The 14,211-nt window shown below is 36.9% G+C and overlaps 1 protein-coding gene across 1 annotated transcript in view; it reads left to right on the top strand.

The window, feature by feature from the left end:
* The first annotated feature begins 1,666 nt into the window (after positions 1-1,666).
* The window catches only part of xrn1 (5'-3' exoribonuclease 1), a 38,821-nt gene continuing 26,276 nt past the window's right edge, over positions 1,667-14,211 (top strand). The window contains exons 1-11 of the mRNA XM_041803069.1: positions 1,667-1,881; positions 7,272-7,504; positions 8,129-8,226; positions 11,283-11,392; positions 12,019-12,129; positions 12,217-12,302; positions 12,412-12,499; positions 12,686-12,854; positions 13,511-13,578; positions 13,794-13,931; positions 14,030-14,199. Of these exons, the coding sequence (XP_041659003.1) occupies positions 1,807-1,881; positions 7,272-7,504; positions 8,129-8,226; positions 11,283-11,392; positions 12,019-12,129; positions 12,217-12,302; positions 12,412-12,499; positions 12,686-12,854; positions 13,511-13,578; positions 13,794-13,931; positions 14,030-14,199 (1,346 nt within the window). The 5' untranslated portion in view covers positions 1,667-1,806. The remainder of the gene's footprint in view (positions 1,882-7,271; positions 7,505-8,128; positions 8,227-11,282; positions 11,393-12,018; positions 12,130-12,216; positions 12,303-12,411; positions 12,500-12,685; positions 12,855-13,510; positions 13,579-13,793; positions 13,932-14,029; positions 14,200-14,211) is intronic.

The raw sequence follows: 14,211 nt of genomic DNA, 5'->3' as shown, positions 1-14,211 counted from the left end.
ACCCATTAATTATAGGTTTTGTTTCATGTAAATTCAAAACTTGGTAATCTCAAAAGATTTAATTTTTTTCCTAAAAATGTTTGGATTATCTTTATTGGTTTAAATTTTTAGGGGGTGTGGCTCTAACATGCCATCAAACTACAACAGCGCATAAAGTCCAACCACAATGAAAACTAGAAAAGCACTCAGAGAGCGCAGACCTCCTCCATCAGCCCTATCTACCAATAGTGAAGAATCCTTTAAAAACATTCCTGGATCCTGAAAATCTAATTTACCAATTACTTTCTCTCCGGTGGGGTGGAGACACGGTGAGGCAAAGCATTGGCTTCGCTACATGTGGAAGTCATGGTAGAGGGTCAATATTCCTCTATTCCTCCCAGCATTGTGAGTATTCTTGCTACAATTTGCTGTCTTTCTCTCTGTTACACTCCGACTCATCTCCTCGACCAGGCGTGTGTCTTTCAAACTATGTAAACTCCAAAACTTTGAATAAGTTACTCATGTCCGCCATCTCCTGGTGTAAAGTGGTAACAGCGCAGACCTCCACCATTAGCCCTATCTCCCAATAGAACAGAATCCTTTAAAATATTCCTGGATCCAGACAGTGATCCGGATCAGTCCCAAAATCTAATCAGTTCTTCCTTATGCCATTTCTGACATTTCCTGAAAATTTCATGAAAATCCATCCCTTTGAGTTATGTTGCTAAAAAATGAACAAACAAAAAACCTTCACATATCACATAACCTCCTTGGCGGAGGTAAAAATGGGTTAAAAAGATGAAGAGGAACTCTTCATTTTTGAAGAAAAACTTAAAATATGCATTTGAAAATTTACATTACAAAGTCATTGAAAATATTTTATCAATTTCAAATTTTTGAGTCTTTAAAGTAAAAATTTCTAACTTTGAAATTTTTTTTTTAAGTTTTTGTTCAAAAATGATTGCTTTCTAGACTAAACAATTGAGGGAAAATTTTCTAATTTACATTCAAAACATTAACATCTTAAAGTTAATTAAGGATTTGTTACACTGAAATTTTTTAGCCAATTAAAAATGTAAAACTTAAAAAAATATGTTTTGTTTCCGAAACTCATAACTTCTCAAACTAATTGATTTTCAGCAATTCTTTCTTTTAACTCTTTTCTCAAAAATGTATTGCTTTTTCTGGACAGATCCTCCTTTTATATGTTTTATTTATGTATTTATTTTTTTTTAGAGTGGTTCTAATAAGCCTTTATACTTGAGATTTGGAGTTCAAAAAGAAAATAGAGAAAATAACATCATAAAGTCGTATTTTTTTAAATTTCATAAACTTGACATTTGAGTTATTCAAACTGTACAACTTTTTAAATCCAGGACTTGTAATTTTTTTTTCTTGTGAATTCATGACTTTATAGACTCAATAATTCGTTTTATTTCCTTTTTTTAACATAAAAATTTTCTACTTTTTCATATTTTTAGACTAGCCCCAATATGCTGTCATACTCGAGATTTTGTAACATTTTTTTTATTTCCCCTCTGAAAAATATGTAATTCTCGTTTCTGTGTTTATTTTCTGGCGGGAAAGGGCTTCCATAGAGAATACTGTAGAAACGATAGGGACTGAAAAACGCAACTGTTGTTTTCCAAACACCGACGGAAGGCTTTACCAGACGGACAACGGACAACTAGCTTGTTAGCGGCCGTTGGAAACAAAACCGGGCTAAAGTTCTTATGACCTAGACTTAGTTAGCAGCAACACAAACACCTCATTTTAGGTCGGTTAGTTGACTTACTTGAATAAGAGGTTAATAACTGCGCACTAACGATGGGAGTACCGAAGTTTTATCGCTGGATTTCGGAGCGTTACCCTTGTCTGAGTGAAGTAGTGAAGGAACACCAGGTAGGAAACCGGTGCTCAGTGTCGTTAGCTTCACAGTTCACTGGTACTGAGAGCGTTAGCTTAGCTTGTTTTTGCTATCAGCTAGCCAAGTAAAGCGGGCCCAGGAACTTTTATTCCACGGAGCTAACATATGTTTTAAATTGAGGCAGAGCTGCATTCTTGTTGTGAAACACTTTAAACTCGATTATATGATAAAACAAAGGGCAGACGTTATTGACTGGTGCACAAGAGGAACTAGCTCGATTTTATGATCTTCTGCCTTTGCAGGTTTTATCATTTCTCAGACCAAAGTGAGAGTTTTTAAGTAAGAAGTCACAAACAGGCACTTTTGGTGATTCTTAGATGAGAGCTTTCTGAATGATAATTAAGCCCTCATAAGCTCCCCAGCTAACTTTACATTAACAAGAAACAAACAAACAGAAATGGAAGCTATCAACGGCTAGCTTTCAGCTATAGTCACAAACACTGGCTTTAAGTTATTCCAAATGAAACATTTATGAAGCCGAAAGAAGTTGATAACAGGAGGAGTACTTCATTTAACCTTTATTTCCGTAGTTATTTTGTCTGCTCAGCGGGACTCTGACGGACTGATGTGATCCACTTCAGAGTTTAATAAGGAAGGAGATAGTATTTCACTGCTTCAGCAGCAGTTTCATCAGCTGGTTAAAGATCAGTGACACTCTCATTGCATAAGACAACTTTGAAATGTGTCGAGAAGGATATTCTATGAAAACGGCTTAGTATTTTACAATAATTCAAATAAAAGTAACATCCTTTCATTTTGAGACTCTCAAAGTCCGCACACATATACAACCCTAATTCCTAAAAGTAAGAGCTGTAAAATGTAAATAAAGCTCAGATATTATATACCAATATTTTATTCACAACAAAACGCACCAGGTGTTAAAACTAAGACATCTTACTATTTCATGGAAAAACTTAAGCTCATTTTGAATTTGATGGCAGCAACGAATTTTTAAAAAGTAGGGACAGGTCAATGTTTACCATTGTATAGCATTCCCCTCTTCCTTTAAAACACCCTGGTAACATCTGGGAAGTGAGGAGACCTGTTGCTAGAGGGTTGTTATCCCATTCTCATTCTTAATACCACTTACTTTCCTGTCTTTAGTTGCCTGTCCCTACTTTTTTGGATGGCCGTTTGGAAGAAACCTGCCAACTCGAGCATCTGTAATGTTAACGATCGATTAATTGATTAATCGTTGTGTGTAAAAACACATACATGGACATATACAGTGCTTAATAAATTTATTAGACCACCCTAACCAAAGTAAGGTTTATGCCACAGCTGCCCTAAATTAACAGCATTGGTAATTACCAAAATCATTTTTAAGTTTCTGCAATGGTTAATACATCATGTAGAAGCTCTTTAACCCAAATAATATTTTTAATGCTAAAATAGAATTATTATTGTTATCCATGAATTTTCAAATTCACTGATTTACAAAAACAACTGAAAAAATAGTAAAGCACATTAATATTTCTTGATTAATATGTCAAATTATAGTTATTTACTTGCATTCTGAACAGAAAAATGAGTTGTAGTGGTTGAATGTTATGTTTGATTAATTTCTGGCTTCTCAGAGAAGCCCAGTGAGCCGGCTCAAATTTGGGTAAATTCAGTTTGAAATTCCTCATTCCTGTTCAAAATGGTAAAACGTGGAGAGCTGACTGAAAATGAAAGAGTCCACATTGAAGCACTTCATGATGCTGGATGGTCTCTGAGACAAATATGACAGGTGGACTAATAAATTTGTTAAGCACTATATATATATATATATATACATATATATATATACACACACATAACGTTTCCCTATGTAACAAATACAGGTAACTAATGAGTGTGTTTCTCAATGATTTATTTATTTTCACCTTTCGAAAGCCTAGGGCTCTTAAACATACCTGTTTAGTCTCTTTATTAAATGCTAGCATCAGATCAACTAAATTCCCTGTGATCGACCAAATTCTTAATGACCAATTAATCGATCATTGATTGATTTTTCCCATCCCTAGTTGCTGTCATCAAATATTTTTCATGAAATAATAAAATGTTTCAGTTTCCACATCTGATTTGTTGCTTATGTTGTGATGTGAAGCAGATGGGTTTATGAGATTCGAAAAAATCATTGCATTTAGTTTTTATTGACATTTTATACAGCACCCCAAATCTTTTGGAGTTGGGGTTGTATAATTTCTGTGGCAGAATGTAACTAGGGCTGAACGATTTTTGCAGAAAATAATCTAATTGCAATTTTTTTCCCAAATATAGCGATTGCAATTTAAAATGTGATTATTCTTGGGTTCATTTCATGTATTTTTTGACAAATTAAAGCTATAAATAATTCCATAAATAAAACCATGTGTATTAAATTATTTCCAAAGCATTTAATCCATAGTTGCATGAATCTGAATATGGGGGTGAAACAACCTTTAAGCTATAAAGGAGGCGGCTGGGATGGGGGAGATGAGGCTGGCTACCAGCTGATCACAGCTGGGGTATGACTTTTGTGAAGAAATGCTAGGCTTCATCAGTTTTAGATAAAATAAGCTAATTATTTTGTCATTTGCTTTGTTTAAGGGCATATCACTCATTTTGATTAAGAAAAACATACCTGAAACACAAAAAGAGGATTTTTGTAAACCATTATAAAAAAAAGTTTACACATGAATGTTTGCATAATGTGCATAAAATCTCTGTCACTGCAAAAAATGATTCATTAAACTGGTATTTTGACACAGTTCAAGTTAAAGAAATATTGCAACTCCTATAATTTCAAAATTGCAGCAGGCCATATTGCGATTTAATCTTGCCATTAATTGCTAAGCGCCAAATGTAACTAATGATATTCACTCAAATTAGCCTACTGTATTTGAGTAGCTGTTTGTGTACTCATACTTTTTGAGTCCTTTTTAAAATCAGTCATTTTGCTTCAAAATAAGTATATTTTGGAGGAAATATTGAACTTCACCTCATTTAAGAATATCATCAAGTACTGAGTAAAAATAACCCACTGAAAGTCAAAATGAGGAAGTCCAAGCTTTCTTGCAACAACTTGAAACTGTTGTTGTTGCTGTTTGGCTTTGACAGTAGCAGATAGCCAGAGAATGATTTCACATTTTTCATCCCAAAACAGCTGTTTATTATTACTTCAGCTTGGTTGACCTTACAATGAACAGCCTGGTTGGGGATTCATGTTTTGTTGTTACTATACATTAAGGAAAGATCATATTTTACTGTACAAGCCCCTGTTATCGAAAGTAGTTTCTTAGTACTTTGAGTAAACATTAAATGAGTCTCTCTTTACTTATGCAGGAGTAGATTTACAGAACAGTAATTCTACTTGTGAACCTTAACCACAGTAATTGTAGTTTTATGTAAGTATGATTGTCTTGTACTTTTTCCATCTCTGTACATACTGTTTTAACCTAATATTTGGAGTGATCTAGCCAAGTTTTTGATACCCAACACTGTAAAAGTACGACACTGTTGTACCTAAGTTAAAAGTTACACTTTGGTTAAAACAGTGGTTAAAATGTACTTAAATAGAAGTGAAACGTGTGCCCTATGCATATACTTAAGTAAAAATAAAAAGTAATTTGATGTTAACTTAAAGTAGTGACTACCACGTAGTTAGTTTTGATACCCAAGGGGGTTGTACAGTAAAATATAATCTTTTCTTGCTGGCAGTATCAACATGGGAGTATGGATATCCAACCAGATGGCCAACGTAACGTCACACCCTCAAAATAGAGGGAAACTGGGGCTGAATGGTTTAAAAAATAAATATATAATTGTGATTATTTTGCCTCGTATTGCAAATGTGGTATGAATTGTTGTACTGAAGGAAAGTGTCATTTTTATGTCCTTCATGACTGAAAATTTTGCAAACCATTCTGTAAAAAGATGAAACTTTAATTTGTTTGCATGGTGTGAAGAGCATAACACCTCTGCTGCAAAAAAAAAAAAAGTCTGGTATTTTGACACTCATTTCACCTCAGAGAAGTATTGCACCTTCTGTGATTTGAAAATTGTAGAAGGCCATTTTCAATTTAAATGAGATTGAATGACCTGAGTTTAGATGAACATGGACATGGTCAATACTATATGGCTTTTTTGACCAAAATAAATCAGGCTTGCACATCTAACACTGCGATTTCACTCCATTCCTCTTTGCAAAACTGCTTAAGCTCTGGGCTTTGACTCGGCCACTCAAGAACATTCACCATGTTGTTTTTAAACCATTTCTGTGTAGCTTTCACTGTATGCTACAGGTCATTGTCTTGCTGGAAAATAAATCTTCTCCTAAGCTGTAGTTCTCTTGCAGAGTAAACAAAATTGTCCTCCAGGATTTTCTTATAATTTGCCACTTTCATCTTACCCTCTAACTTTAGAAGCCTTCCAGGGCTGGATGCTCAGAAGCATTCCCACAGCATGATGCTGCCACTGCCGTGCTTTCAGAGTAGTCATAGGTGTCTTGGTGGCCTCTCTCACTAGTCTTCTTCTTGCACGCTCACTCAGTTTGTGAGGACGGCCAGATCTATTAAGATTTACACATGTGATATATTCCTTCCATTTCTTGATGATGGATTTAACTGAACTCTGGGGGGGTGTTCAGTGCCTTGAAATTTTAGTGTCCATATTCGGACTTACACTTTTCAATAACCTTTTCTCTGAGTCGCTGGGAGTGTTCTTTTGACTTCATGATGTAATGGTAGCCAAGAATACTGATCATCCAGTGACTGGACCTTCCACATACAGGTGTCTTTATGCTACATCACTTGAGGCACATTCACTGCACTCAGTTGATCCCCATTTCCTAATTGTGAGACTTTTAGCACCAATTGGCTGGACCTTTGTTGAATTAGGTCATTCACTTTGAAGGGGGGTTAATATTTATGCACTCATGTATTTCAGCGGTTCCCAAATTTATCAGCCCTTGACCCCCAAAATAACAACACCAGAGACCGGAGGGGGTGTCCCTGGAGGTGGTAAAAAAAATACAGTGTACAAAACAAAATACAAAACATTAAGTGACTAAATATGCTCACTGTGCCCACGGCACCCAGGCTTTAGTGTCGGTTGCCAGTCAGATAGTGCTGTGGATGGGACATTAGGTTAGGTAGTAGAGGGGGAAGAAACCAAAGGGAAAAACACAACTCCCTGCAAGGCTGAAGTATTGTCTGTATTTGCCAACTGTAAAATTTCATTTCAGGTCATTGATCAGGCCAATAACTGGTTGAATCCTAAACAAAAGTTTAACCGCAAGTTTAACAAACAAGGAACATTTCCTGGCTAGACTATTGCTGAGTATATTTGTGATAGTCAATGTATTTACCATTATTGATGCAGTATTTCTATCTCTCAACAGATTCCAGAGTTTGACAATCTCTATCTGGACATGAATGGTATCATCCATCAGTGCTCCCACCCCAACGACGAGGATGTCCACTTCCGCATTTCAGAAGAAAAGATTTTTGCTGACATCTTCCACTACCTGGAGGTTCTCTTCAGGATCATCAAGCCTCGTAAAGTCTTCTTCATGGCAGTGGATGGTGTGGCACCGAGGGCAAAAATGAACCAGCAGAGAGGAAGGAGATTCAGGTAGAGATATGAGGTGGAAGAGTGAAAAAAGGAGGAAGTATTTGTCTATTTTGGATAAGACTGTCATAAACATTTCTGGGTCAGAGACAAAGTTTGAGGTCTGAATTTAATCTTGGTCTGTCGTTGCAAATAAAAGGTGAACACTGATTCTTGTTTTAATTATTAGATTAATAAGTCATCTCACCAGTAAAGGTTTGTTTGTTTTTATGCCAAAGACCAAAAAAGAAGCTTAAATTTAGATTGCTGTTGGAGTTTTTCTTAAGTGACCAAATAAAGAGATGTAATTTTCATGAACATGCCTTCACCCTGATGTTTAATCTCAAGTGTAAATAATGACTCATTTGCTTTTAGTTATCTGACCGTGATGACAGCCCTGTTCTCAAATATATTCCTTCAATGTCTTGTTTCATTCAGTGGTTTAGCAGTGACGTTTGAAGTGCCACATTTATGACCCCTGGGCCCTGCATAAACTGCCTAATAAGGCAGACTGGGCCCCAAACAGACTAGAGCTAAATGGCAATATTTGCTTTGGTAAAGTCTGAAGAAACCAGACTACAGGCAGGCTAACAGCATGAGACTGTGAGTCTGACAGGCTTTTTTTTATTGCCGTGTCCTTGTGTCTAGGTCCGCCAAAGAAGCAGAAGACAAGATTAAAAAAGCTCTGGATAAAGGAGAGGTGCTACCCACAGAGGCTCGCTTCGACTCCAACTGTATCACTCCAGGTAGGAAGGCTCAAAACAAAACAAACATAGTGTTATCAATAGAATGGTGTGAAGCAACATATGCACAATCACCAGTTCTTCTCATATTTGGGAGAACAGTTTTCTTCCAACTTTCTTTTAGTTTTAAGAATAAAAACTTTCAGATCAGTAGAAGAGAAAATGTTTAATTTCTTGTCAAATTTAGAGACAGTAATGTTTAATGATATATAATAATGACATGAATAATTATGTTTAAGAAAACGTCTTCTTAACTTTGCTTATCACTGATCCATAACCAGGCTGTCATGAACATTAGAGGTGTAACAAGAAACTCAACTCATGAGATGAGACAAGACATATCATTCATAGCTTTAATGTGGCATCACACACCCATGGAACCACCTTCTGCCAGGCTAAAAAGCTTCCTATTGCTGTACACTATAGAGAAGTTGATGGTCTCGTTTGTCACCTACGACACATGAGCAGTATCTATCTTTTAATACCGTTAAAGACCCTGTAAAGCACTTGTGTCAAACTCAAGGCCTGGGGGCCAAATCCGGCCCGTGGAGCAGGGAAATCCGGCCCACAAGATTATCTCACATTTCTGTTAGAACTGTCCCATCAACCTTGATTATTTATGATATCCTTGTTAAGTCATAAAATCTGAAAAAGTAAGGAGTAAAAAAATTAGATAAGAGGTCAGGGATGTGGGAAAAAAATAATTTGTGTTTTAATCTCATATTTTCAATTTTACATCCCACAATTTGGACTCAAACTTAAGATTTTGACTTTTTATTTCATACTTTGAGCATTTCAACTCATAATTTTGTCTTGTCAGATAATATTTTGAGCTTTAGGGTTTGTAATACTGCATTTTTAATTCATATTTTGACGTTTTTAACCCGTTATTTTGTATTTTATCTCATATTTTTAACTTCAAACATTGACTTCATAATACCATAGTTTCATAATATACCCACAATTTAAAATTTGAATCATATTTTGACTTTTAATTTCATGATTATAAATTTTATTTCATATTTTGACCTTTTAAACTCATTATTTTGACTTTCTTTCTAATTGCCTTTAAAGAAATGTTATTTTTCAGTTTCATGTTATGACCTTTTTGAATTACTAAATTACTTTTCTCAGCTTGTGAGCCTTTAAACTTATCTTTTAGCTTTTTAAATGTCAAAATCGTATATCATTAGTACTAAGTCTTTTTTTTTTTTCATATTTTATTACTGGTAAAATGAGGTGGACAGTTTCTGTTAACCTGTTCAGTTTCGGTTAAAAAGATGACCCTGTTAAGCCCTCAGTTTAGACCTGAATCCAGAATCCGGCCCCTGCTGTGGTTGAGTTTGACACCCTTGCCGTAAAGTGAAATCCAAAATTTGTGTCTTTGCGCTCTAGAAATGTTGGAATATGGTTGCTGTAAACATGTGAAAACACTGAGATCTACATGTGACTGAATTTTGGATTTAGACTGTTAGAAAGTTTTCCACCTCTTTCCTGGCTGGGTTTAATGTGGGCGGGGCCAATATGTGGGCTCATGATATCACGAGCCCTCAGTGGGGAATGACCCCGCCCCTCTAATGCTACAATATAAAATCACAGAGCAGTTCATCTCAGTCCAGTCTGTTGTTAGCTGATGTCACTGCCTTTCCTGAAAAGCAGTCAGTTAAATGCTGTTTTTTGTTCATTGTGAGGTAAATTTGCCAAATCTATCAGCCACAGTGGTCTATGGAGCATTTAAAGCATGATAACAGAGATTTGAGGCAGAAAATGGACTCTTTCTCTTCTTCTAAGGTTAACAAAAGGTCAGGAGGCAGGCTAATGGCGTGAGTGCTTTTCCACAATTCATATTGTAGCATTTTTTTAATATGAGAGGATTGTATTTCTCCTGAGTGGGCGTGGCTTCATTTCATTCAACAGACACGCCCACACCATCCTGGAGCAGATTTTACTGCCTCATTCTTCGTGATTTTGAAATTTAGTTTTATAAACTTGGTTATATTTTATTTAACTGAAATTTGATTTAGGGGTTCATAACACAGTGACCTGTCATACAACAAACCTAAATACAGATTTATTTTCACTTAACAGGGTTTTTAAACCTTCCAAAGATTTCCCCCCCGTGTATGGTATTACTGTCACTTGTTTAAAAGCCACAAAATAAAAGAAGCAGGTGGACCAAGCGCTTTTCTACTGTAAGTTAGTTACATGAGGACTGATAAACAAATGAAGTTTTGTCTTGTTTTGTAAATGCGCTCTGTTTTTCCCACTTGTTCAGATGTGATGTGATATGTTAGCACTCGATTTGTGCTCAATGATCAGCCACAGTGCAGGGAAGATGTTGGATCTCTCTCGAGTCCAAATATCCTCAATTTCAGCGGATGTCTTCTGTTTTGACCCAATCTTCGTAGAACGAACAGCAGTGTTTTGCAGCCCAATTGAGCAGTTGTGCCACACGCTGAAAGTGACATCAGTGCAAACCCTCTACTGTGTGTGTAGCTCCACCCCTTTGGGATGGATGGCATTATCGGTGCCAACGGTTATTCGGGACCCTTTCCAACTTTTGATAATAGAAACGCAAAAAAATCATATCATGCCATACCAAACTGAACTGGACAGCTCACTGGAAACAACCTTTGCGTGGCCTATTGATTTTGCACAACAGTTTTACCCTTAACAAGAAATCTCATGACATTTCAATCTCACCAGATCTTGTCACACCCCTCGTAAACGTTGGTTACTGATATCTGCTCATACCTCATCATTTGGCCAGTGGACAGTGTTTGAAAACAGGGCTGATACTGGTGGATATTGTAGTTAAACCAGTGCATTTGTTCATTCCTACTAGGACAAGGAGGTTTCAAAAATGTTATCCATTTTTTTTTGTTTGGGTGTTACCATTTTTCTAAAAAGGCTTAGTTTTGATTTTTTTTTAAGTGTGCAGTATTAAAATGATGTTTGCTTTATAAATGGATGTTTTTAGCAGGTTGTAAAAATATCAGACATAGATGTGTCTGCTTGGAGAACGCTGTGAGAAACTCAATCACATTTCCTCCTCACAGGAACTGACTTCATGGCGAGACTCCAGAAACAGCTTGAGTATTTTGTCCACAACAAACTCTCTACAGACAAACTCTGGCAGAATGTCAACGTCTACCTGTCTGGCCATGAGGTAAGTTAACACTTTTAAAGGAAAATATCCTTTGCCGTTTTAAGTTTGATTTATTCTTTTGTGTTGAGGCCTCCACAAGTTTCACACACACAAGCCTATGTGCCTATCCTGAAGTGCACTTCCTTAAAAATGTGACTACACATCCAGAAATTGCAGACTGCAAGCCCTGTGATTGGTCCATTGGGTGGCAGTCTCTGACTAATGTCTACAGGCATATTTTTTGTACTTTGCTGTGAAATATATGACTTCAGATGGCAAACCAATTTGCGAATCCAATAACTGAAAGTATTGTATTTTCTCACCCATCGCCACATTCATTGTGCCATTTAAAAGCAGTGCAATCTGCTGTACTTGCCAGCAGAGTGTCTCCTCTCTTTTTGTCTTTGCTGGATATTTATCAGCTTCAAGTCCAACATAATATTTAGTTGCTGTGGTATCCTGCGCACAAAAAAAGCAGAAAATGTGACAGGAATGGATATCGGCATTATAATTAGCAAAGTAACCACACTGCTGATAAGCGTTCAGGTGGAGTATTGCAAAGCTCTAAGTTGGCATCCCCTGTACATGATTCTGTGACAGCACAGGTCCTCATTTTTGTCCATTTTTGGCATTTCACTTCCTTACAGACTCCAGGAGAAGGAGAACATAAGATCATGGAGTTTATCCGCTATGAGAATGCTAAACCAGGCCACAACCCCAACACGCGACACTGCCTGTACGGCCTGGACGCTGACCTGGTACGTCTTCTGTCCCTTAGATGAATTTCCACAGGGATGTTTATTATTGCCTCTTTGACACTGATTTTGTCTCACTCTCTGTTGTAGATAATGCTGGGTTTAACTAGCCATGAACCAAACTTCTCCCTGCTCAGGGAGGAGGTCCGCTTTGGGGGAAAGAAATCCCAAAAAAGGTGAGTTTTCATCTTAATCTCATATACAGCTTCCTTCTGTTATATTCACAAGTCCATGCGGTCTTTTTTCTGTCTGTTTAGTGAATTCTGCTCTTTTCTTTTCTTCCAGGATAACGGCTCCAGAGGAAACAACTTTTCATCTGCTTCACTTGTCTCTGATGAGGGAGTACATCGATTATGAGTTCTCAGAGCTCAGGGTGAGACAAACACCAACAAAATAGTAAATGAGCAGCACCAATAGTGCCTTTATTGAATCAGAAACAAAAAGAGACATGTCCATGTTGTGAATAGTTTTGGTAGAAGTTGCATTGAAGTGCGTTACTACAAAATCTAAGAAGCAATACTTTATTATTATGTTCTGACTATGCTTGTGGGTGTTTTAGGATCAGATCGGCAGTGATTATGACTTGGAGCGAATAATAGATGACTGGATTTTAATGGGCTTTCTGGTGGGAAATGATTTCATCCCTCACCTCCCTCATCTACACATCAATCATGACGCTTTGCCTCTGCTGTACAAGACCTACATCAGCGTTCTGCCCAGCCTGGGGGGTGAGAAACACATGATGACACACAAAAATTATAACATATCACTTTCTTTAAGTAGTGAGATACATCTGATGAATAAGCTATGCTTTTAAAATCAGTATTTTCACCTATAAAGCTCACTGCATGACGGTGAAATCTAAATATCAGACCTAACGTGATTTAAAATTCATCCCAGTTCATTGTGTATTGTAAATGGCCGCTTCAGCTTCTCTGCTCAGAAATTACATCATAATACAGATCGCATTTGTGGGGGTTGTGCCTCTTTTTAAAGGGGACATATTTTACCCTTTTTATTAGTCTCAGAGGTCCCCAAAACATGCCTGTGAGGTTTGTTGCTGAAAAAACATTCCAGTATTGGGAGATTTATGGTTCAAATTCCAGTAAGGTCCTTAATTTTTAATAAAAGCATCTGTACCATTGTAACATCAGGAGTGCCACATCCACAGAAACAGCTCGTTCTGAGCAGGGCTGAAACAGAGGGGTTTTTAGACATGTAAAAATTCAATACTGGAGTGTTTTTTCAGCAACAAACTTCACAGGCGTGTTTTGCAGACCTCTGAGACCAATATAAACTTGTCTTTAAAAGGTAAAATATGTCCGCTTTAAATAATATGTAAATTGTTTTTAAAATCTCGACGGTATTGTGTTTTCTTGCCTAGGTTATCTGAACGAGAATGGCCACCTTAACCTCAGAAACTTTGAGAAGTACTTGGAGAAGCTTTCAGAGGTGAGATGTGATTCTTACGAAAAACAATGGTAATACAAAATAGTGGAATTTCAAAATGTGACAAAAGGAGGGATTACTTGTGATTGCAGAATTTTAGAGAGAAATTGTGAGCTTTTGTGATATGAACCATAAAAAAATGACTTCTTAAGATTGATCAAGCAGTATAATTTAACCTTTAAAGTGTAAACTATGAATATGTTCCTTGTTTTCCCCAGTTTGACAGGGAACACTACAGTGAAATATCTGTGGACCTGAAGTGGTTTGAGAGTAAAGTTGGTAACAAGTATCTGAATGAAGCTGCCGGATTGGCTGCAGAAGAGGAAGCTGCTAGGAAAGACTCCAACATGAATGAGGTCTGATATGTCAAAGTATCTTTAAACACACATGGTACAGATCTTGTTTCAGAATTGCATGCCTTTAACCAGTGTGATTTTTTTTTATTTGTGTGCAGGATTCAGCCCTTTGTCTGGCAGCTCTGACTGCATCCGAAAAAGGGACTGCAGCAGGAAAAGGATCAGGAGGAGACGATGAGGAAGAGGAGGATGATTTGTTTGAGACTGAGTTCAGACAGTACAAGCGCACCTACTATATGACCAAGATGGGTGTGGAGTTGGTGTCTGAGTGAGTACATAG

Source organism: Cheilinus undulatus, linkage group 13, assembly GCF_018320785.1.
Source record: "Cheilinus undulatus linkage group 13, ASM1832078v1, whole genome shotgun sequence".
NCBI classification, from domain to species: Eukaryota; Metazoa; Chordata; class Actinopteri; order Labriformes; family Labridae; genus Cheilinus; species Cheilinus undulatus.
Note: the sequence above shows the minus strand (reverse complement) of the source record. Positions and strands in the feature narration are given on the sequence as shown.